Genomic DNA, 26,124 nt, shown 5'->3' with positions numbered 1-26,124 from the left:
AATCTGGGGAGAAAGGCCTTGGTCAGGGAGGAGACCAAGAACCCGATGGTCAATCTGACAGAGTTCTTCTGTGGAAATGGGAGAATCTTCCAGAAGGACAACCATCTCTGCAGCACTCCACCAAAGGGGCCTTTATGGTACAGTGGCCAGACGGAAGCCACTCCTCAGTAAAAGGCACATGACAGCCCGCTTGGAGTTTGCCAAAAGGCACCTAAAGACTCTCAGACCATTAGAAACAAGATTCTCTGGTCTGACGAAACCAAAATTGAACTCTTTGGCCTGAATGCCAAGCCTCACGTCTGGAGGAAACCTGGCACCATCCCTACGATGAAGCATGGTGGTGGTAGCATCATGCTGTGGGGATGTCTTTCAGCGGCAGGGACTGGGAGACTAGTCAGGATCGAGGGAAAGCTGAACGGAGCAAAGTACAGAGAGATCCTTGATGAAAACCTGCGCTCAGGACCTCAGACTAGGGCGAAGGTTAAACACACAGACAAGACAACGCAGGAGTGGCTTCGGGACAAGTCTCTGAATGTCCTTGAGTGGCCCAGCCAGAGCCCGGACTTGAACCTGATCGAACATCTCTGAAGAGACCTGATAATAGCTGTGCAGCGACGCTCCCCATCCAACCTGACAAAACTTGAGGATCTGCAGAGAAGAATGGGAGAAACCCACCAAATACAGGTGTGCCAAGCTTGTAGCGTCATACCCAAGAAAACTCGAGGCTGTAATCGCTGCCAAAGGTGCTTCAACAAAGTCTTGAGTAAAGGGTCTGAATACTTATGTAAATGTGATATTTAAGGTTATTTTGAATAAATTCTAAAAAATTCTAAAAACCTGTTTTATCTTTGTCATTATGGGGTATTGTATGTAGATAGAATAAGGCTGTAACGTAACAAAAGTCAAGGGGTCTGAATACTTTCCTAATGCATTGTAAGTAGTAAGCTCATGTTCTCTGTCTACCTGATAGATAAAGAGAGTTTCAGAGAAAAACATGAACACTAGAGCTGGGGAATATGGACAAAAACCCATAGAACGATACGTTTATAACAGTAATGTGCACCTCCGTGACTTATTTATATTACCCTTAAAACTACTACTACTTTGAATGTCATAGCTTTCAACATACCCGTTAGCAATTGACCATATTAGCAGACCTCTTTCATTTCAAACATCACATTTCTGTATAGGTAATTATTTATATTTACTGATATCCTCGGTAAGTGGTCGGTTCGGTCAGCACGATCATTTTCTGTTGATCATCCCCACTCTTATGAAAACAATATCGAACTGTGTAGCTGCACGCACCCAACATTACCTTTTTAGAGGCTTGGAGGCCCCACAAACACTTTCTCTCTTCGGAATCACCTCAAACACACTCCTCAGGTGTTTACCTCCCCTCATGTCAATTGGGATGTTATTCCTCCTTGTCTACCCACCTAAAATCCACCTTCACCCGTTATGAGGATAAACACTAACTTCATAAACAGCAATCATTGTTCACGTTGCTGCTCCACAGCCAATGGGCTTAGTTTACTATAGAAGGTATGGCACTGTAGTTAATTCTAAATCACAGTTACCCACTCACACCTTATGGCAGTAAACACAAGTAGCTGCTGCATGATTCGATTATTCCAAGCGTAATGTTTACACCTTTATCTTCTTTCAGGCCCTATTGAAGCCCAGGAGCATCAAAACATTGTGGGACTCAGAGTGAATCAACATTGATTTATAGTTATTTTCAAAAAAGCTCACAGGCAGGGAGAAAGAGGAACCTGAGCAATAGGAAAAACTTAAACAACAACAATAGGCCTTAGGAGGACAACAGATTGAGAGTAAACAGATGCTGAGTAAGCAGCTGAGCCCTATGGATGTTTCATACCAAATCATAACAATGCATAAATCATAGGGCAGCATGTAGCCTAGCGCTAAAGAGTGTTGGGCCAGTAACCGAAAAGTCGCTGGTTCGAATCCCTGAGCCGATTAGGTGAAAAATCTATTGATGTTCCCCTGAGCAAGGCACTTAACCCTAATTGCTCCTTTAAATCGATTTGGATAAGAGCATCTGCTAAATGTCTAAAATGTTTTAAAAAGATATAGTACATACCAGACTGATTACCCTATCATCAATGTTTCGGTGTAGCGACTTTTCATGAAGCTCGCGTGATCAGTCTGGCTCTCAAAGCAGATGGTGAGGGGGTCGACCTTGAAAACAAGCCCAGCTGGGGTCATATTCTGATATTTGTTCGTTGTTGATACGAGTGTGTTTGTTTGCGCAGTTGGACTTAAAATGTAGGATAATGGGGCTGGTAGTCTGATCGGCCATACCTTGCAACAGTACTAAAATGGCAGAATAGGGAATGATAAATAGAAGATAGTGAAGGGTTTGACCTTGAAAAGACGTACAGCTGGTGATATTCAGATTTCTGTTCATTGTTGATATGAGTGTTTGTTTGCGTCGGTGAAATTAAAATAAAGGGTACTGGGGTTGGTAGTCCGGTAGGCCATACTTTACAGCAGATTATGTATGTATTATCTACAGTATATACAGTCGTGGTCAAAAGTTTTGAGAATTACACAAGCATTGGTCTTCACAAAGTTTGCTGCTTCAGGGTTTTTAGATATTTTTGTCAGATGATACTATGTTATACTGAAGTATAATTACAAGCATTCCATAAGTGTCAAAGGCTTTTATTGACAATTACATTAGGTTTATGCAAAGAGTCAATATTTGCAGTGTTGACCCTTCTTTTTCAAGACCTCTGCAATCCACCCTGGAATGCTGTCAATTAACTTCTGGGCCACATCCTGACTGATGGCAACCCATTCTTGCATAATCAATGCTTGGAGTTTGTCAGAATTTCTGGGGTTTTGTTTGTCCACTCGCCTCTTGAGGATCGACCACAAGTTCTCAATGGGATTAAGGTCTGGGGACCATTCATGGTCTCAGTTTCCTGGCCATGGACCCAAAATGTCGATGTTTTGTTCCCCGAGCCACTTAGTTATCACTTTTGCCTTATGGCAAGGTGCTCCATCATGCTGGAAAAGGCATTGGTCGTCACCAAACTGTTCTTGGATGGTTGGGAGAAGTTGCTCTCGGAGGATGTGTTGGTACCATTCTTTATTCATGGCTGTGTTCTTAGGCAAAATTGTGAGTGAGCCCACTCTCTTGGCTGAGAAGCAACCCCACACATGAATGTTCTCAGGATGCTTTTCTGTTGGCATAACACAGGACTGATAGTAGTGCTCACCTTGTCTTCTCCGGACAAGCTTTTTTCCGGATGCCCCAAACAATCAGAAAGGGGATTCATCAGAGAAAATGACTACCCCAGCCCTCAGCAGTAAAATCCCTGTACCCTGAACATGACCTGTACGTCAAGGCGGAGAAATGTCTGTTCTTTCAAAAGTCTTTCTCCTTCCTAGGGCACCGCCTGTCCCCGTCAGGGGTGGAGATGGAGATTGACCGCATTTCGGCCTTGCGTAATTGGCCGACTCCAACCACGGTTAAGGAGGTGCAGCGATTCTTAGGGTTTGCCAACTACTACCGGAGGTTTATCTGGGGCTTTGGTCAGGTAGCTGATCCCATTACCTCCTTGCTGAAGGGGGGACAGGTGCGACTGCAGTGGTCAGCCGAGGCGGACAGGGCGTTTGGTCACCTGAAGGACCTGTTTACCTCGGCTCCAGTGCTGGCTCATCCGGATTCCTCCTTAGCATTCACGGTAGAGGTAGACGCATCCGAGGCTGGGATAGGAGCTGTACTGTCTCAGCGCTCGGGTACGCCACCAAAACTCCACCCCTGTGCTTTCTTTTCGAAGAAGCTCAGCCCGGCGGAGCGCAACTATGATGTGGGGGACCGGGAGCTGTTAGCTGTGGTTAAAGCTCTGAAAGTGTGGAGGCATTGGCTTGAGGGGGCTAAACACCCTTTTCTCATTTTGACTGACCACCGCAATCTGGAGTACATCCGGGCGGCGAGGAGATTGAACCCTCGCCAGGCAAGGTGCGCCATGTTTTTCACTCGTTTTGTGTTCACCCTTTCATACAGACCAGGTTCCCAGAATGCTAAGGCAGATGCCCTGTCCCGACTGTATGACACAGAGGAGAGGTCCATTGAGCCCACTCCCATACTTCCGGCGTCGTGTCTGGTGGCACCGGTGGTGTGAGAGGTTGACGCGGACATCGAGCGGGCGTTACGTACAGAGCCCACTCCCCCCCAGTGTCCAGAGGGTCGTATGTACGTGCCGTTAGAGGTCTGCGATCGATTGATCTATTGGGCCCACTTTAGCCAAGGACGTGAGGGTTTATGTTTCCTCCTGCTCGGTGTGCGCTCAGTGTAAGGCACCTAGATACCTGCCCAGAGGTAAATTACAAACCCTACCCGTTCCACAACGGCCGTGGTCCCACCTATCGGTGGCTTTTGTTACGGACCTTCCCCCGTCTCAAGGGAACACCACAATCCTGGTCTTGTGGATTGGTTTTCTAAGTCCTGCCGTCTAAAAGAGTAAACCAGGATGTGGGTAGGTTTCTGCGGTCCTATTGCCAGGACCGGCCGGGGGAGTGGTCGGTTTTCATCCCCTGGGCAGAGATGGCCCAAAATTCCCTCCGCCACTCCTCCACTAACCTTTCTCCATTTCAGTGTGTATTAGGTTATCAGCCGGTCCTGGCACCATGGAATCAGAGCCAGATCGAGGCACCTGCGGTGGATGAATGGTTTCAGCGCTCGGAGGAGACCTGGAACGCTGGCCATGTATGCCTGCAATGGGCCATCAGGCGACAAAAGGCGAGCACCGACCGCCACCGCAGTGAGGCGTATGCTCCGGGGGACCGGGTCTGGCTCTCGACCCGAAACCTGCCCTTTGTCTGCCCCGCCGGAAGCTGGGTCGGCGGTTTGTGGAGCCATTTAAAGTCCTGAGGATATTGAACGAGGTTTGTTATAGGTTAAAGCTTCCTCCTGAGTATCGTATTAACCCCTCGTTCCATGTCTCTCTCCTCAGACCGGTGGTAGCTGGTCCACTCCAGGAGTCTAAGATACGGGAGGTTCCTCCGCCCCCACTGGACATCGAGGGGGCACCGGCGTACTCGGTCCGTTCCATCCTGGATTTGAGGCGTCGGGTGGGGGGCCTGCAGTATCTCGTGGAGTGGGAGGGTTACGGTCCGGAGGAACGGTGCTGGGTCCCTAGGAGGGACATCCTCGATCCCTCCATGTTGAGGGATTTCCACTGTCGTCATCCGACTTGCCCTGCGCCGCGTCCTCCTGGCCGTCCCCGAGGCCAGTGTCGGCGCACGGCTGGAGCCGCGCGTCAAGGGGGGTGTACTGTAACGGATTCAGCCGAGGCTGCTCCTCCTACTTGCTCGGGCAGGCTTCGGTGTTCGTCGTCACCGGAGTACTAGCTGCCACCGATCTATGTTTCTGTGTTATACTTGTTTTGTCTTCATTGTACACACCTGGTTCCCATTATGTCTATGTTTTATTTCCTATTTAACCCTCTGGCTCCCACTGTGTTGTGTGCGTGTTTGTTCATGTTTGGTTGTCGTCTGGTGAGCGGGTTTGTTCCTCCCTGCATGGAGGTTATGTTATTTACGTTACCTACGAGTAAAGTACGTTTTCGATTAGCTCTGTGTCCTGCGCCTGACTTCGTCCTACCGCATCACACTGACTGCCTGACAAGATCAGGGTTGGGTTATAAAAAAATATACTTTGAACATCCCACGGAGCACTATTAAATCCATTATTAAAAAATTGAAAGAATATGGCACAAAAACATGTCAAGAGAGGGCCGCCCACCAAAACTCACGGACCAGGCAAGGACGGCATTAATCAGAGAGGCAACAAAGAGACCAAAGATAACCCTTTGGAGTATCTGTCCATAGGACCACTTTAAGCCGTACACTCCACAGAGCTGGGCTCTGAGACTAAAATTGAGCTTTTTGGCCATCAAAGAAAATGTCTGGCGCAAACCCAACACCTCTCATCACCCCAATAACACCATCCTGCTGTGGGGATGTTTTTCCATCGGCAGGGCCTGGCAAACTGGTCAGAATTGAAGGAATGATGGATGGCGCTAAATACAGGGAAATTCTTGAGGGAAACCGGTTTCAGTCTTCCAGAGATTTGAGACTGGGACGGAGGTTCACCTTCCAGCAGGACAATGACCCTAAGCATACTGCTAAAGCAACACTTGAGTGGTTTAAGGGGAAACATTTAAATGTCTTGGAATGGCCTAGTCAAAGCCCAGACCTCAATCCAATTGAGAATGTGTGTTATGAATTAAAGATTGCTGTACACCAGCGGAACCCATCCAACTTGAAGGAGCTGGAGCAGTTTTGCCTTGAAGAATGGGCAGAAATTCCAGTGGCTAGATGTGCCAAGCTTATAAAGACATACCACAAGAGACTTGCAGCTGTAATTTCTGCAAAAGGTGGCTCTACAAAGTATTGACTTTGGGGGGGTGAATAGTTATGCACGCTCAAATGTCCTGTTTTTTTTGTCTTATTTCTTGTTTGTTTCACAAGAAAATGTATTTTACATCTTCAAAGTGGTAGGCATGTTGTGTAAATAAAATGATACAAACCCCCCCAAATAAATCAATTTTAATTCCAGGTTGTAAGGTAACAAAATAGGAAAAATGCCAAGGGGGGTGAATACTTTCACAAGCTACTGTACAGCTTATTCAAGACTGTCTCAAAATACAACACTGCCCCTTTAAGACATCAAAAAAGCTGTTTACCTGACTCGCTTTTCAAAGATGGCTAGAAATGCACACATTCTGTGCTCTTGTTGGAAGCAACCACTCCCCCATTGTTGACTCGAAATTAGCTATAACTGGGCTAATAACTCACTAACTAGCAAACGATATGAACAAATGTGCTTAAGTGGCTACATGGAGCTCGCGCTTTGATCTCAAAACAAGCACATCTACTCACGACAGCTAACACTGAAGCCTAAACACAGTCCAGTTCAAAGTGAATGGCACAGACACCATATATGGCAATGGCTATTTGAATATAGGCCTACTGCAACTCTGATTGGTTATGGTGCACCGGTCATGCTCCCAGGTGATTTTATGATAACTACTGTAAATATTGATCACATTCCTTGTGTATGGTCATATATTTCAATACACTGAATGTTGATATTGTGAACCTATGTTATATATTTTTATCTCCTGTTTCTGGAAGTGATGTCACTGAGTGCTGCCCCTATATATAGGACCTTCCACTCCCACCTGGGATATGGATGCCTGATGAAGACCTAAGGGTCGAAACATTATAATAAAATCACCTGGGAGCATGATCAGTATTGTGCAGCGTTTTCCTTTATATTTTTCATGAATTCACCTACAACTCCAGCACCTGCTAAACATACCTGGATGGGCGCATGTTCTTCAGCTTTTGTTCATGCAATAGAATCCTACTCCAATGCGCTCTGCCTACAAGACAATCTCTTGCAAAGTTAGTTTTGTTTCAGTATGTTACATTGAAAGTGGCTAATACTGAGTTAATTCGATCACAATTCCAACAGTTGAGCGAAACGTTGATAGTGTTAACTAAAGGGGATAACTCTAGAAAGTTGAGTTAAGTTCAATCTAGTGCTTCTCTGCGCAGGCTGATATTTATTCTGCGCGGCAGTGCGAGGGGAGCTGCATGCCCACGGCTTAGAGGGAATATTGGTAGTAGGTGCCAGGCACAAGAACTACAACGCTGCTGGGTATTTCACGCTCAACAGTTTACTGTGTGTATCAAGAATGGTCCACCACCCAAAGGACAGCATTGGAGTCAAGATGGGCCCTGTGGAATGCTTTGAGTGCAAAAGGGGGTGCGACTCAATATAAGAAAGGTGTTCCTAATGTTTTGTACACTCAGTGTATATGTATCAAAAGAAACTCCCACACACTGCACTTTCTAAGTCTCACGTATTTACTGTGCTAACGTTTCAACCGTTCTGCCTTCATCACAGCATTTGCACAAACGTTAGCACAATAAAAACAAATGAAATACTTTTAATTCAAACTAATGAAAAACAAATTTAAGAAACTTAATATGACTATAATATATTCTGAAAAGCAGTGGAGTGAAACTTTAAGACCCACCCAGGAAGGTCCCAGTGAATCCGAGAGCCAGGAAGCTGGTGACCACCAAGATAGAGCCCAGGGCCATGAGAGCTGCCCCCGCGTAGAACACCTCTGGGCTGGCCATCACCTCCCACCTCGCCTGGGCCTTCATCGCCACGGTCATACTGGAGAGAGGGAAGGGGCGTGGGGGAGGAGAAGGTGGTGGGAGGGGAGGATTGAGGGATAGGAAGAGAAAGGTGGAATAGATGGGGAGAGGTAAAGGTGCAGATGGAGAGGAGGAAAAGAGGAGATGAAAGAACATAGAGAATAGAAGGGAGAAGAGAGAAGGAGAGGAAGAATATAGGAGCAGGGGAGGAAGAACAGAGGAGAAGAGGGAAAGGGGAGATAAGGTTAGAAATAAGCAGGCAGGCAGCATTGTTTTTGTTAACAATCATACATATTAAACAGGAGAGATGATTCAACATGTATGCCAATGAAGTACACAAAGCTGGCCTAGTTTCTTAAGGTCAACGCATTACTGAAATGAAACGTGGGGAAATGTTTTGTTGAGAAGAGCAAACACAAACTATTTAAACTATTTATCTGATAATGATGGCGAAAAGTAAACTTTCCCAGGGATTTAGATTGAAAAACACAGATACTGTGTATACTCTAAGCCCTCTGCACGTAATACCCATAACATGTTTAGAGTTTCATGATAAATGATCAGGGAACACCAGCGATATAACGGAGAAAGATATTGATTTCATTTTATTTATACTGTAAAACTTTGAAGGACTCCCAACTTAACCCATGATCTGATAGGAAAAGTTTCCCATGACTTTATTTGGTTGTGATTTCTTTGCTGTTGTCATGGACACTATGCAACAAGCTCTCACAGTCTCTCTTCAGAATTATACCTTCATCCACTTTTTCCAAACAAGAGATTTCGAAGTGCTCCAAACGTCAAAGTTAAACTTTAAGTTTAGGCACTCATTCTGAATGGTTAAGGTAAGGGTTAAGGTTTGGAATATGGTTAAAACAAAAAATGTAAAAGCAGTGTCCATGACTGGGATCATAGGATTACGCCCATCCACCACCCCCATCCACAACGCCCTAGCAAAACCCAAGCCTATTTGATAGTAATAGCGCTCACTGTTGCCCCTATTGACCAGTTTTGAATGCATTTCCCGACATCCTCAGGACATGGATAGCCACCAAATTCGATGTCAATCTTGAACGATCTCCCTGAGTTTATGTTAACCAGACAGAATTTAAAGTTGACATTCATTTTTGTAGTTATTTTCACACACACAACAACAAAAAATATGTTGCACATTCAACTGGTGCAAAACTAATGAACAATGACCAATGAAAATGACAGTACCAGAGAATTACAAAAACAGTGAGTCACTCCTCCCCTCCCATCTCATTTCAGCTGCCACAGTGGGTCTTCAGTGTTCCTACCAGGTCACCAGCACCCACACACAATGCCTGGTAGTCTGCCGTTGAAGTTGAATGTAATGCTACAGAAATGTGCGAATCACAACAAAGACCCTCCTGCCAGCTTTCCTAACTGTCACAGTTGAGTGTAGAAGTGGTGTGGAATCAAGCGCAGGACACACAGAGGCTTCGTACTGACGTCTTTAGTGAAGACAAAAAGAACAAGCCATACACGGCTACATACAACCTGGCAGGCAAGCGAACTTTACGCACACCGGGCCGTACCCCTCCCACTCCACGAGATATTGGAGACCCCCCATCCGGCGTCTCAAATCTAGGATGGACCGAACAGTGTACGCCGGAGCCCCCTCGATGTCCAGCGGGGGCGGAGGAGTCTCTTCTATCTCATAGTCCTGGAGTGGACCAGCTACCACCGGCCTGAGGAGAGACACATGGAACGAGGGGTTAATATTCTTGTAATCAATTGGCAGTTGTAATCTGTAACACACCTTGTTCAATCTCCTCAGGACTTTAAAAGGCCCCACAAACCGCCGACCCAGCTTCCGGCAGGGCAGGCAGAGGGGCAGGTTTCTGGTCGAGAGCCAGACTCGATCTCCAGGTGCGTACACTGGCCCCTCACTGCGGTGGAGATCGGCGCTCGTCTTATGTCGACGGATGGCTCGCTGCAGATGGATGTGTGCAGCGTTCCACGTCTCCTCCGAGCGCCGCACCCACTCATCCACCGCAGGGGCCTCGATCTGGCTCTGATGCCAAGGTGCCAGAGCCGGCTGGTACCCTAACACACACTGGAAAGGAGTTAGTTTAGTGGAGGAGTGGCGGAGAGAGTTATGTGCCATCTCGGCCCAGGGAACATACCTCGCCCACTCCTCCGGCCGGCCCTGGCAATACGACCTCAGAAACCTACCCACATCCTGGTTGACACGTTCGACCTGCCCATTACTCTCCGGGTGGTAACCCGAGGTAAGGCTCACCGAAACCCCCAAACGCTCCATAAACGCTCTCCAGACTCTGGAGGTAAACTGGGGGCCTCGATCAGACACTATATCCTCGGGTACCCCGTAATGCCGGAAGACGTGGGTGAATAGAGCCTCAGCGGTCTGTAGGGCAGTAGGAAGACCCGGCATGGGAAGGAGACGAAAGGCCTTCGAGAACCGATCCACAACGACCAGGATGGTGGTATTCCCCTGTGAGGGGGGAAGGTCTGTAACAAAATCCACCGAGAGGTGAGACCAGGGTCGTTGTGGAACGGGCAGGGGTTGTAGCTTACCCCTGGGCAAGTGTCTGGGCGCCTTACACTGGGCACACACCGAGCAGGAGGAGACATAAATCCTCACATCCCTGGCTAACATTGGCCACCAGTACTTTGTGCTAAGGCAGTGCACTGTCCGGCCAATACCTGGATGCCCAAAGGAGGGTGACGTGTGAGCCTAATAAATGAGTCGATCCCGGACCTCGAGCGGGACGTACGTCCGTTCAACCGGACACTGTGGAGGGCTAGGGTCGGTGCGTAACGCCCACTCGATCTCCGTATCGACCTCCCACACCACCGGTGCCACCAGACAAGACTCAGGTAGTATGGGAGTGGGCTCAACGGACCTCTCCTCTGTGTCATACCGCCGAGACAGGGCGTCTGCCTTCCCGTTCTGGGACCCAGGGATGTAAGTGATCTTAAACACGAACCGGGCTAGAAACATAGTCCACCGAGCCTGGCGAGGATTTAGTCTCCTAGCTGCCCGAATGTATTCCAGGTTACGGTGGTCAGTCAAAATGAGAAAAGGGTATTGAGCCCCCTCAAGCCAATGCCTCCACACCTTTAGGGCCTGTACCACGGCTAACAGCTCCCTGTCCCCTACGTCATAATTTCGCTCCGCCGGACTGAGCTTTTTCGAGTAAAAAGCACAGGGGCGGAGTTTAGGTGGTGTGCCGGACCGTTGCGAGAGTACGGCCCCGATACCGGCTTCTGACGCGTCCACCTCCACTTGGACTGGTAAAGCGGGATCCGGATGCGCCAGCACCGGAGCCGAAGTAAACAGGTCCTTCAGTCTCCCAAAAGCCCTGTTCGCCTCCGCTGACCACCGCAAGCGCACCGGACACCCCTTCAGAAGGGACGTTATGGGAGCTGCCACCTGCCCAAAACCCCGGATAAACCTCCGGTAGTAATTCGCAAAGCCCAAGAACTGCTGCACCTCTTTCACTGTGGTTGGGGTTTGCCAATTACGCACGGCTGACACACGGTCAACCTCCATCTTCACCCCTGACGCGGACAACTGATAACCCAAAAAGGAGACGAATTCCTGGAAGAACAGACATTTCTCTGCCTTGACATACAGGTCATGCTCCAACAGCCTCCTCAACACTCGGCGCACCAGGGCTACATGCTCGGCTCGGGTAGTACTGTACACTAGAATATCGTCTATGTACATGACCACTCCCTGCCCCTGCATGTCCCGAAAGATCTCATCCACAAAGGATTGGAAGACTGATGGAGCATTCATTAACCCGTATGGCATGACGAGATCCTCGTAATGACCCGAGGTAGTACTAAATGCTGTCTTCCATTCATCGCCCTCTCTAATGCGCACCAAGTTGTATGCGCTCCTGAGGTCCAATTTTGTGAAGAACCGTGCCCCGTGTAATGACTCCGTCATAGTCGCAATCAGAGGGAGTGGATAACTATATTTCACAGTAATCTGATTGAGACCGCGGTAATCGATACACGGGCGCAAACCTCCATCTTTTTTCTTCACAAAAAAGAAGCTCGAGGACGCAGGGGAAGTGGAGGTCCGTATGTATCCCTGTCTCAGAGACTCAGCAATGTATGTCTCCATTGCCCTCTTCTCCTCTTGTGACAAAGGATACACATGGCTCCGTGGGAGCGCAGCTCCTGCCTGGAGGTCTATCGCACAATCCCCCCGTCTATGAGGTGGCAATCGCGCCGCCCTCGCCTTGCTAAACACGAGTGCTAAATCCTCATACTCGGAGGGGAACATGCATTGCGGGCATTTGGTTTGGACTCTCCACCGAGGTCGCCCCTACGGAAAAACCCAGACTTAGCCCCACACACTGGGCAGACCACCCCTTAAGAGCCTTCTCTCGCCACGAAATGGTAGGATCGTGAGTAATCAACCAGGGAAGCCCCAGCACCACCGGATACGCAGGAAAGTCAATCAGGTATAGCTGAATCGTCTCCTCATGACCCCCCTGCGTCTCCATCCTAAGTGGCACTGTGACCTCCCTGATCAACCCGGATCCTAACGGACGGCTATCTAGGGCATGTACAGGGAAGGGATTATTAACCGGTAGGAGAGGGATCCCTAACTCTATACAACATTTACGATCTACAAAATTCCCAGCTGCGCCTGAATCTACTAGTGCCTTATGCTGGGAACGAGGTGCAACCTGTGGAAAACAAACAGGTATGGTTATGTGCACGACAGAAAGCTCTGGGTAAGTGGGGCGCCTACTCACCTGGGAGGACTCCCCAATGTGTGGCCTGCTGTCTCTTCCTCCAGGAGACCCTCCCCAGCACCTAGCCGCGGTGTGCCCTCCACGGCCACAGTTGGTGCAGGGGACGGCCCCCCTCGGGCTCCTTCTCCTCCGTTCTCTAGCGCCAGCACCCCCGAGCTCCATAGGACTCGGCTCGGAGGTGCTGGAGGGTGGAATGGGCGACCCCCACCCAGGACGTCCGCGGGTGGCGAGCAGGGTGTCTAGCCGAATGGCCATGTCAACCAATTGGTCAAACGAAAGAGTGGTGTCCCTGCACGCCAACTCGCTACGGACGTCCTCCCTGAGGCTGCAGCGGAAGTGATCTATGAGGGCCCGCTCATTCCACCCTGCATCTGCCGCTAGAGTCCGGAACTACAGTGCAAACTCTTGAGCGCTCCTCATCCCCTGCCGGAGGTAGAATAGACGCTCCCCCGCCGCCTTCCCCTCAGGTGGATGGTCGAACACTGCCCGGAAGCGGCGGGAGAACTCCGCATAGGTGATCGTTGCGGCATCTATCCTCCTCCATTCGGCGTTGGCCCACTCCAACGCCTTGCCGGTGAGACAGGAGATGAGGGCGGAAACGCTCTCGTTTCCCGAGGGCACCGGGTGTACGGTGGCAAGGTAGAGTTCGATTTGCAACAGGAAACCCTGACACCAGGCCGCGGTGCCGTCGTACGCCCTCGGGAGCGAGAGCCGAATCCCACTGGGTTCCGGAAGTTGGACAGGTGGACTGACCGATGGTGATGGTGTGGTAGGTGTGGGCGTGGGTACCCCGCTGGCCTCCCATCGATGGAGGGTGTTCATCACCCTATCCAGAGCGTGCCCGATCTGGTTGATCCTGTCCTCCTGTCCACGAAGGCGCTCCTCAATAATCTCGGTAGGTGCGGCTGCTCCTGCTGATTCCATAGTAAAGGTGTGTAATTCTGTCACAGTTGAGTGTAGAAGTGGTGTGGAATCAAGCGCAGGACACACAGAGGCTTCGTACTGACTTCTTTAGTGAAGACAAAAAGAACAAGCCAAACACGGCTACATACAACCTGGCAGGCAAGCGAACTTTACGCACACCGGTAAAGTACATACAAAGGCACAAAAGTGCGGAGCTCTCTACTACACCGAACAGAGAGACAAAAACGAACTAGCATACCACAGTGACAACGAACAATTACACACAACACATGACAAAACTCAAGAGAACTTATAGGACGCATAATGAACACTAACAAGGAACAGGTGTAACAAAACAGACAACCAATCAAACATCGAAACATAGAACGGTGGCAGCTAGTTCTCCGGAGACGACGACCGCCGAAGCCTGCCCGAACAAGGAGAAGGAGCAGCCTCGGCCGAAACCATGACAGTACCCCCCCCCTTGATGCGCGGCTCCAGCCGTGCGCCGACCCCGGCCTCGAGGACGACCAGGAAGACGCGGAGCAGGGCGTGTGGGATGACCACGATGGAACTCGGTCAGAAGAGACGGGTCTAGGATGTCCCTCCTCGGCACCCAGCACCGCTCCTCCGGGCCGTACCCCTCCCACTCCACGAGATATTGGAGACCCCCCATCCGGCGTCTCGAATTTAGGATGGACCGGCCGAAACCGTGACACTAACCTAGTTTTCTTCTAATACCAACCACGTTTCCCCTTCTGGTCTGGCACAGTCTTCCATACATAATGTACACATACACAAACAAAAGCTATGAGCGCACACACATACAGGTCAGTACTCTACGCTGACCTTTTTTTTACAAAGAGCCCGTGTGCGCCTAAGTTGAAAAATGTAGGCACACACAAAGAAATTGAGGAGCACAGTAAAACATATTTTGGAGCATATGCGACTAAAATGGTCGCACTGTAGAGCCCTGCAGGTAACTGCCAAAATAAAGGAAACACTTCAGTAAATGAAGGATACAAAGTTAATTGAAAGCAGGTTCCTGAGTTTACTAAGCAATTAACATAACTCTCTGGTAAGGTTAATTGAGAAGATAAGTTACAGACACGTTGCTAAGGTAACTGCCAAAATAAAATAAACACTTGAGTAAATGAGGGATACAAAGTATATTGAAAGCAGGTGCTTCCACAAAGGTGTGGTTTCTGAGTTAATTAAGCAATTAACATCCCCTCATGCTTAGCGTCATGTATAAAAATGCCCAGTTGCCCATTATTTTGGCTACCATGGCTAGAAGAGATCTCAGTGACTTTGAAAGAGGGGTCTCAAAGGAGTATAGGGGGTTTAAGGGGTGTGTGTGTGTCTCAGTCACCAGATCTCAACCCAATTGAACACTTTTAGGAGATTCTGGAGCTGCGCCTGAGACAGCGTTTTCCACCATCATCAACAAAACACCAAATGATGGAATCCCTTGTGGAGGAATGGTGTCGCATCCCTCCAATAGAGTTCCAGACACTTATAGAGTCTATGCCAAGGCGCATTGAAGCTGTTCTGGCAACTTGTGGTGGCCCAACGCCCTATTAAGACACTTTATGTTGGTGCTTCAACATTAAACACTTTATGTTTGCTCAAAAGGCTGAAAACAGGTAATTGTTTTCCAACTTTGGCCCTGATAAAAAGCTTTGTGAATGGACCGCCTGTAGGTGTGGAATGGAGGGCACTAAGAAACGGAAGGAATGACGAATCTCCAGATTCATAGAGAAGAGTCAGCCGGGGTGTTGCTTCAATCTCCTCTTTTCTAGGTCTCTGGAAGACTATGTCAGCTTGGAGCCATTATGAATAAAAAAGCTAATTAAACCCACTCCAAACCACTTAGAACACAGGCAGAGACAAGACATCAGACAAGACAACACATACTGTATGAGTCCTCATCGACACAGCAAGTTTTCACTCTTACTATTACACAGCTATAGAACACAACAGACATGATCAATAACAAGACAATCCAAGCAAATTATTTAACTGAAAAGGGACCTGTTTTCGTGCAGTGTATTGATTTTCATCGCAACTGTTTTTGTTCTTGAAGAAAATATCAGAGCTGGCATATTTTACTAATAATAATTGTGGGCTATTCTACCTACACCATATACACTGAGTGTACAAAACACACCCCTTTTGCCCTCAGAACAGCCTCAATTGCAATAAAATGCAAATTAATTACTTAAAAATCATACAATGTGATTTTTTTGGATTTTTGTTTTAGATTCCGTCTCTCACAGTTGAAGTGTACCTATTATAAAAAAAATTACAGACCTCTACATGCTTTGTAAGTAGGAAAACCTGCAAAATCGGCAGTGCATCAAATACTTGTTCTCCCCACTGTATCTTGAAAACTTGATGACAGTGATATTACTAATTTCACAAACTGGATGTGGTGAGCCTGGTTTCACTCTAATTCAATGTTTATCCCATTTTACTTGTCAGGTTCACAACTCTAACTGGCTGAATGGCGGGGACACCGATGACAAAGTCACACCATAGGCCCTACGCCATAACATGGGCACCAGCAGAGGTTCAGGTATAGGCTGTGACATCAGAGAAAACCACTCACAAAAACAGCTGTCCACAGTTCGTCATTACAGGAGGGAAAAGAGGGACCATTCAAGAGAGACAGGCTGTAACAATTCACCCCAATTTCACCTGCGATTTTGACGATGGTTGTTGCCTTATGGCGACGTGAGAGAGAGGCCATTTCTGTTGATGTCGGTCAGTGGGTGGTGTTGTTTAATAGGACAAATCTCACAATTGGAGAGTTGGTCAGTAGGACAAAACTCTCTGAATTGCAGAGGACCACCCACGCACACCGATGATGTGGGTCAAACTGAGTGTTGTGATTGGTCATGACGCGTTCTGGCTTTCCGTGCTTAGAGATATAATTTATCCTAAAATGTTTTACTGTGTGAAATAAAAAGAGACTTGAGTGCCTTGCAAAAGTATCCAGACCCCTTGGATTTCTTCACATTATATTGTGTTACAAAGTGGGATGAAAATGGCTTTGTCATTTTTTTACCAACAATATACACAAAATACTCTGTAATGTCAAAGTGGAAATAAAATTAAATAAATAAAATATAATCGTTGCATAAGTTATGAGCCCATTTGTTTAAGCGAGCCTAAATTAGTTCAGGAGTACAGTTTGGCTTAACAAATCACATAAGAAGTTACATGGACTGGGGGTTGACATGATCATTAAATTACTAACTCTTCCTCTGATATCTGTAAGGTCCCTCAGTGAAGTATTGAACTTCAAGCACAGATTCAACTATACCGAACAAAAATATAAAACGCAACATGCAACAATTCTAAAGATTTTACTGAGTTAAAATGTATATAAGAAAACCAATCAATTGAAATAAATAAATTAGGAATTCTATGGATTTCACATGACTGGGAATACAGATATGCATCTGTTGGTCACAGATACATAAAAAAAAGTAGGGGCGTGGATCAGAAAACCAGTCAGTATCTGGTGTGACCACCATTTGCCTAAGGCAGCGCGACACATCTCCTTTGCATATAGTTGATCAGGTTGTTGATTTTGACCTGTGGAATGTTGTCCCAGTCCTCTTCAATGGCTGTGCAAAGTTGCTGGATATTGATGGGAACTGGAACACACTGTCGTACACGTCAATCCAGAGCATCCCTAACATGCTCAATGGGTGACATGTCTGGTGAGCATGAAGACCATGGAAGAACTGGGACATTTTCAGCATTCAGGAATTGTGTACAGATCCTTGCGACATCGCACCCTGCATTATCATGCTGAAACATGAGGTGACGGCGGGGAGGAATGGCACAGCAATGGGCCTTAGGATCTCGTCACGTTATCTCTATGCATTCAAATGAAATGCCATCGACAAAATGTAATTGTGTTCATTGTAAGTAGCTTATGCCTGCCCAAACCATAACCCCACCGCCACCCTGGGGCACTCTGTTCACAGCGTTGACATCAGCAAACCGCTCGCCATACACGGTCTGCGGTTCTGAGGCCGGTTGGATGTCCTGCCAAATTCTCTAAAACGACGTTGGAGGCGGCTTATGGTAGAGAAATTAACATTCAATTCTCTGGCAACAGCTCTGGTGGACATTCCTACAGTCAGCATGCCAATTGCACGCTCCCTCAAAACTTGAGACATTTGTGTTTGACAAAACTGTATATTTTAGAGTGGCCTTTTATTGTCCCCAGCACAAGGTGCACCTGTGTAATGATCATGCTGTTTAATCAGCTTCTTGATATGCCACACCTGTCAGGTGGATGGATTATCTTGGCAAAGGAGAAACGCTCACTAACAGGGATGTAAACAAATCTGTGCACAAAATTTGAGAGAAATAAGCTTTTTGTGCGTACGGAATATTTCTGGGATCTTCTATTTCAACTCATGAAACATGGGACCAACACTTTACATGTTGCGTTTATATTTTTGTTCAGTGTACAAAGACCAGGGAGCTTTTCGAAAGCCTCATAAAGAAGGGCAGTGATTGGTAGATAGGTAACAACAACAAATCAGACATTGAATATCTCTTTAAGCATGGTTTAGTTAATAAGTATGCTGTGCATTATGTATTAAACCACCCAGACACCCCAAAGATACAGTCGTCCTTCTGAACTGAGCTGCTGGAAAGGAATGAAACTGCTCTGGGATGTTACCATGAGGCCATTGGTGATTTTAAAACAGCTACAGAGTTCAATGGCTGTGATGGGAGAGAACTGAGGATGATCAACAACATTGTAATGACTCCACAATAATGACCTAAATGACAGTGAAAAGAAGAACACAAATATACAAAATGTAAATATTCCAAAACATGCAAAGTAATAATGCAAAAACAAATATGGCAAAATAATACTTTTTTTGGGCCTAAATGCAAAGCCCTATGTTTGGGGAGTAACTGCCTCATTATGTTCAAGCACGGTGGTGGCTGCATCATGTTATGGGTATGCTTGACATTGGCAAATACTGAGGAGTTTTTCAGGATAAAAATAAACGGGATAGGGCTAAGCACAGGCAAAATCCTAGAGCAAAACCTACTTCAGTCTGCTTTACACCAGACACTGGGAGGGGAATTCACCTTTCAACAGGATATTAACCTACAACACACAGCTAAATCTACACTGGAGTTGCTTACCAAGAAGACAGTGAATATTCCTGAGTGGCAGTTTTGACTTAAATCTGCTTGAGATACTTTGGCAAGACTTGGAAATGGCTGTCTAGCCATGATCCCCAACACCTTGACAGAGCTTGAAGAATTTTGAAAAGAATAATAGGCTAATATTCCACAATCCAGGTGTCCAAAGCTCTTAGAGACTTATTACCCAGAAAGACTCACAGCTGTAATCGCTGCCAAAGGAGTTTAACATGTATGGACTCAGGGACCTGAATACTTATGCAACGATTATATTGTATTTATTACATATTTATTAATCTAATATATATATATATATATATATATATATATATATATATATATATATATATATATATATATATATAGTTTTTCTTCCACTTTGACAGAGTATTTTGCGTAGATTGTTAACAAAAAAATGACAATTACATCCATTTTAATCCCACTTTGTAACACAAAATGTGAAGGCATCCAAGGGGTCTGAATACTTTTGTAAGGCACTCAATACTTTTACAAGGCACTCTCACAGCTTGAGAGACTCCTGTCACTTGGTTGACTGAATAGGGTCTCCTAAGGCACAGAAAGTTGTCATGGTACCTTAGGTGATAAACATGACAGATTTGCTTAAGAGAATGAGTCATCATACTGCAACAATATGTGATAGTTAAAAAGTTAGACCTGATTATAACAGCATCTTGAAGCAGCATCTGAAAGAAACTGGGATGTCGAGAAGGTGAGTAGTGATTTTTATCCCCCTGACATTGAGATACATGCAGTACTTTCAACGGTTCAAGAGAACCTTCCATTTTTCGGTCCCATCATGAGAGACTGAGAGCGAGCATAGCCTGTCTATTGACGTGAACGAACAGTGGAGATTGAGGAAAAAGAACCGCTATCCCATGAAGGAAGGGATTCATTGATTGCTTTATTGATTTATCGTTTCACTTGCGTCAAATGCTTCCTGTTAGTTGGAGAAATACAGACGCCATAATGGCCAGGAGAGGCTGAGTTAGTTTGGGGAGAATAGCTTCTCTTTGATGAGGACAGCAGGGTTTTCATTTAGACACAGAACACTGTTGCTACTGGGGGCTGGATGGCTCATAATAATGGCCGGAACAGAGCAAACGGAATGGCATCAAACATTACCACGAAAACATTACCATTACTAGGAAAACCAAAGTTCCAAAGGCTGGGTCTAATATTGTGTATAAGAGGTCATACAATAAGTTTTGTAGTGATTCCTGTGTTGTTGATGTAAATAATATATGTTGGTCCGTGGTGTGTAATGAGGATCAAACAGACACTGCAGTTGACACATTTCTGAAATTGCTTATTCCAGTTACTAATAAGCATGCACCCATTAAGAAAATGACTGTAAAAACAGTTAAGTCCCTGTGGATTGATGAGGAATTGAAAAATGGTATGGTTGAGAGGGATAAGGCAAAAGGAATGGCAAATAAGTCTGGCTGCACAACCGATTGGCAAACGTATTGCAAATTGAGAAGTCATGTGACTAAACTAAATAAAAAGAATAAGAAACTACACTATGAAACAAAGATAAATGACAAAGAATGATAGTAAAAAGTTTGGAGCACCTTAAATGACATTTTGGGAAAGAATGCAATCATTCATTGAATCAGATGGCTCATTCATCACAAAACCAACTGATATTGCCAACTACTTTAATTATTTTTTCATTGGCAAGATTAGCAAATTTAGGCATGACATGCCAGCAACAATTGCTGACACTACACATCCAAGTATATCTGACCAAATTATGAAAGGCAAACGTTGTAATTTTGAATTCCGTAAAGTGAGTGTGGAAGAGGTGAAATAAATATTGTTGTCTATCAACAATGACAAGCCACCTGGGTCTGACAACTTGGATGGAAAATTACTGAGGATAATAGCGGACGATATTGCCAGTCCTATTTGCCATATTTTCAATTTAAGCCTACTAGAATGTGTGTGACCCCAGGCTTGGAGGGAAGCAAAAGTCATTCCGCTACCTAAGAACAGTACAACCCCTTTACTTGCTCAAATAGCCAACCAATTAGCCTGTTACCAACCCTTAGTAAACTATTGGAAAAAATGGTGTTTGACCAGATACAATGCTATTTTACAGTAAACAAATTGACAACAAGCTTTCAGCATGCTTATAGAGAAGGACATTCAACAAGCACAGCACTTACACAAATGACTGATGATTGGCTGAGAGAAATGTATGATAAAAATATTGTGGGGGCTGTTTTGTTAGACTTCAGTGCGGCTTTTGACATTATCGATCAGTCTGCTGCTGGAAAAACGTAAGTGTTAAGGCTTTACTCCACCTGCTATATTGTGAATACAGAGTTACCTGTCTAACAGAATTCAGAGGGTGTTCTTTAATGGAAGCCACTCCAACATAATCCAGGTAGGATCAGGAATTCCCAGGGCAGCTGTCTAGGCCCATTACTTTTTTCAATCTTTACTAATGACATGTCACTGGCTTTGAGTAAAGCCAGTGTGTCTATGTATGCGGATGACTCAACACTATATATGTCAGCTACTACAGCGACTGAAATGACTGCAAAACTTAAAAAAGAGTTGCACTTAGTTTCAGAGTGGGTGGCAAGGAATAAGTTAGTCCTAAATATTTCTAAAACTAAAAGCATTGTATTTGGAATAAATCATTCACTAAACTCCAAACCTCAATTAAATTTTGTAATAAATATTGTGGAGATTGAGCAAGTTGAGGTGACTAAACTGCTTGGAGCAACCCTGGATTTTAGACTGTCATGGTCAAAATATATTGATACAACAGTAGCTAAGATGGGGAGAAGTCTGTCCATAACAAAGCACTGCTCTACCTTCTTAACAGCACTATCAACAAGGCAGGTCCTACAGGCTCTAGATTGATCGCACCTGGACTACTGTTCAGTCGTGTGGTCAGGCGCCACAAAGAGGGCAATTGGCTCAAAACAGGGCAGCACGGCTGGCCCTTGGATGTACACAAACATTAATAATATGCATGTCAATCTCTCCTGGCTCAAAGTGGAGGAGAGATTGACTTCATCACTGCTTGTGTTTGTGAGAGGTGATGACGTTCAAAGCACTGAGCTGTCTGTCTGAACGACTGGCACACAGCCCAGACACCCATGCATACCCCACAAGACATGCCACCAGAGGTCTCTTCACAGTCCCCAAGTCCAGAACAGACTATGGGAGGTGCACAGTACTCCATAGAGCCATTGCTACATGGAACTCTATTCCAGATCAGGTAACTGATGCAAGATTTTAAAAACAGATAAAAACACACCTTATGGAACAGCGGGCACTGTGAAGCAACACAAACATAGGCACATACACATGCATAAACACACGATAACATACGCACTATACACACACGTACCCATGGATTCTGTGTTGTAGAAATGTGGTAGTGGAGTAGGGGCCTGAGGGCACACATAGTGTGCTGTGAAATCTGTTATGAATGTATTGTAATGTTTTTTTAAATGTATAACTGCCTTAATTTTGCTGGACCCCAGGAAGAGTAGCTGCTCCCTTGGATCCATAATAAATACAAATACAAATACCACGAGCCCATCCTCCCCAATTAAGGTGCCACCAACCTCATGTGGTGGGATGTGATTATTCAACCTCATATGATGTTAAGGGCTTCAGAAAAAAATGACAAAACACTATCAAACACTGAAGCATCTACAAACATTATTATAACCAAAGCCTCTATACAACTATTACCACAATTGCTTCTTATAACCAGACCCTTGAATAGCTTAATTTAATCATTTAAGACAGCTATACCTGTATACACTATTCAGAGAGGTGGATTGAGGGGGGGGGGGGGGTTACTGGTTTATTGCGGTCCACATTGGAAGCACAAAGACCAATCAGGTTTCTCTGTGTTATAAATGTGACGTAGTGTTGTATCGTTGCACATGCACAGATAGACGCACAAGCACACACATGTTGAATTATACGGTGCATTCGGGAAGTATTCAGACCCCTTCCCCTTTTCCACATTTTGTTACCATACAGCCTTATTCTAAAATGGATTAAATGACATTTAATCTACACACAATACCCCATTATGACAAAGCCAAAAACAGGTTTTTAGACATTTTTGCAAATGTATTAAAAATAGAAAACAGAAATACCTTATTTACGTAAGTATTCAGACCCTTTGCTATGAGACTCAAAATTGAGCTCAGGTGCATCCTGTTCCCATTGATCATCCTTGAGATGTTTCTACAACTTGATTGGTGTCCACCTGTGGTAAATTGATTGGACATGATTTGGAAAGGCACACACCTGCCTATATAAGGTCCCACAGTTGACAGTGCATGTCAGAGCAAAAACCAAGCCATGAGGTCGAAGGCATTGTCCGTAGAGCTCTGAGACAGGATTCTGTCAAGGCACAGATCTGGGGAAGGGTTCCAAAAAATGGGAGAAACTCCCCAAATACAGGTGTGCCAAGCTTGTAGCGTCAAATCCAAGAAGTCTCAAGGTTGTAAATCGCTGCCAAAGGTGCTTCAACAAAGTACTGAGTAAAGGGTCTAAAAAACAGTTTTTGCTTTGTCATTATGGGGTATTGTGTGTAGATTAATGAGGGGGAAAAACGATTTAATCCATTTTAGAAAAAGTCAAGGGGCCTGAATACTTTCCGAACGCAGTGTAAATGCTTATAAAAACTTGAGAGCACTCTCTCTATGGTGCCAGTACGGTACAAAGGCTCCCTCATCCTCACTTGAGCTTTTAGGGCTCATAAACGGGTGTAGATCTCTCCATCTATTCCTTCTTTTTCTATCCCTCTTCACAAGTACTAATAATTCAGACACTTCAAGTGAGTCATCATCAAGGGAGTCGAAGGCTAGAACTCTTAGATAATTATAGTGCTGTTCATAGGCATTGATGAGCTTTTATTTTATGTATCTAATTTAGTCCTACCTCATCCCTAAAGGTTAGAGGGAACAATTATTCACAAATGTTTTCATTAAAAAATGCTAATTTATGAAGTTCTCCAAGGCTCTGTCTGTGCTATTATTGTTGACTTGTGCCCACAGGGAGGAGGTGAGAAAATAGCTGTGGCGTCGTGGGCACAGCATTTAGAAAATTAGCATGGCATTCACACAATTATTCACAATCTTGTTGTGTGTGTGTGTGCGTGCGCGTGCATGCGTGTTTATGTTCATATACTGTAAGCTGTGCATGTCCGTGGTCATTGTGAATGTAGACAAACTAACATTCTAACTCTAGGATACTCAGAGCTCAGACGCACCATGCTGGGACAGAAGGGTTATGCCAGTGACAGACTAAGCCATGAGGTGAGCTGGCGAGTGAGTATATTGTGCAATAGAAGAGGTCAGGTCACGCTGCTCTAACTAAAGGATTTAACACACTGAACGCACTACACCGTCTGTCAATCTCTGTTCATTCAGTGCGTCAGAGGTGAAGGCAGGTTACAAACAAATGCAAAAAAGCTGCGTTCCTCCTCCCTTCTATTTCCCACACCTCTGAGAGCTCAATTTATAAATGTATATTATATATATATTTATATTCACACATTTAATTTATGTCTACATGTGCTGCCAGCCAGGGAGAGATGGAGGGTGGAGGCTTGAAATTGAAACTGTCAGATGACTTGGTGTCGGGTACTTGCTGAGTACGTCTTTCAAAACCAGCTCTGCCTAACAGGAAAAGGGGCACACCCTCCACCCCTACCCCTACTCACCCCCCACGACCAGGTTAGTGCAAGGACAGTCTTTGGGTGGGAAAGCCATTCATTCCAGGAAACTATAAGTAACTTATGCAACATTTAGTTCCACTAAGGTGTGAGGTAAAAATGGGCCTGTCTGTCTAAACTGATGGACTAAGTCAGACAAGTATCTCTCTATGAATGGAAAGTTGTGGATTACTCCCCATAAACAGGAAAATACCAGCAGCAGTAAACTGTTGGTCATACTGTCCAAATATGGAGAGGAGCTGAGAGCTCCATTCATTTCAATGAAAGTTGTATATTTTCCAAAGAGCATTTTCCACATCAATCATAATAGACATCTATGCAGATTCTTTGGAATAAAGGAATAGACAAAGGAAAATCCCTAGAAGTCTCTACACTTTGTGCCAATACTATGTTTCATGTGACACTTGATAAAGACAGATATGGTATTAGCTATAACTTAAGATCACTTTGTCTCGGGAGCCACAGCCTTGAGCCACACTTGTACTACAACATATTTCAGAAATATACAGTGATTTAGAACTAAAATGTGCATCACCATGACAGAAAATCGTCAGCAGTTACAGGTCTCCACTACAAAAAGTTACTGTAGTAAAGCCTTCAGCCATAAGACTGACCATATGGTGGATTTGACACGACTGGTCACAGTGGAAATTGAAGTGATCTACTACTACACACACAAATGCACAAACGAACGCAAGTAAACCCACCCCCCACCGGTCTTTAAAGAAAACAAGGAGGATAGCAAAGTGCGTGACAGAGAGACAGAGGAGGAGAGGAGAAAAGAGGGGAAGAGAGAGCGAGAGAGAGATAAAGAGCGAGAGAGAGAGAGAGAGAGAGAGAGACTAGAGATGGGCACCAACCTGTGGCTGCGGTAGACGTTGAGGAGGATGATGAGGATGCCTAGGCAGTAGCAGGCCAGATAGGGACCCCCAAACAGTCTGGTCAGACCTCTCGTACGATGCTCCCAACGCGCCACCTGGAACACACGACACAAGTGTCATTTCACAAGTAAAGTGCCTTTTTGGTCGTGTAATTTTGTCAAAATAACCATTTATTTCACAAAATTTCAACATTCTGTTATAAAAAACATATGTTCAACTTAATAACAAATATGTTTTCCCATCTCCAGAGATTAAATAAAAAATGACTATAAAAAGGTGACAATTAAAGTGACTGGGTTGTCTCTAACAGGGTTGACAATGTCATGTAACAGGGTTGACAATGTCATCTTAAATCAGCCACAACTTCCCTTGTGACACGGGGAATGGAAGCTTGTTGTGTGCAACAGGGAGGGGCAATTGAATGCAAACAAGA

General features: G+C 45.5%; 1 protein-coding gene across 4 annotated transcripts in view; it reads right to left on the bottom strand.

The window, feature by feature from the left end:
- The window catches only part of pemt (phosphatidylethanolamine N-methyltransferase), a 99,835-nt gene that overhangs the window by 38,546 nt on the left and 35,165 nt on the right, over window positions 1-26,124 (bottom strand). For 3 of the 4 annotated variants that reach the window (XM_084154756.1, XM_084154758.1, XM_084154757.1), the window contains exons 3-5: window positions 25,671-25,786; window positions 9,765-9,929; window positions 8,088-8,233 (exon numbers count right to left, since the gene is read on the bottom strand). In XM_084154756.1, the coding sequence (XP_084010882.1) occupies window positions 8,088-8,233; window positions 9,765-9,929; window positions 25,671-25,786 (427 nt within the window). The remainder of the gene's footprint in view (window positions 1-8,087; window positions 8,234-9,764; window positions 9,930-25,670; window positions 25,787-26,124) is intronic. The other variant, XM_084154759.1, reaches the window with a different exon arrangement.

Source organism: Coregonus lavaretus, assembly GCF_964263955.1.
Source record: "Coregonus lavaretus genome assembly, chromosome: 1".
NCBI classification, from domain to species: Eukaryota; Metazoa; Chordata; class Actinopteri; order Salmoniformes; family Salmonidae; genus Coregonus; species Coregonus lavaretus.
Note: the sequence above shows the minus strand (reverse complement) of the source record. Positions and strands in the feature narration are given on the sequence as shown.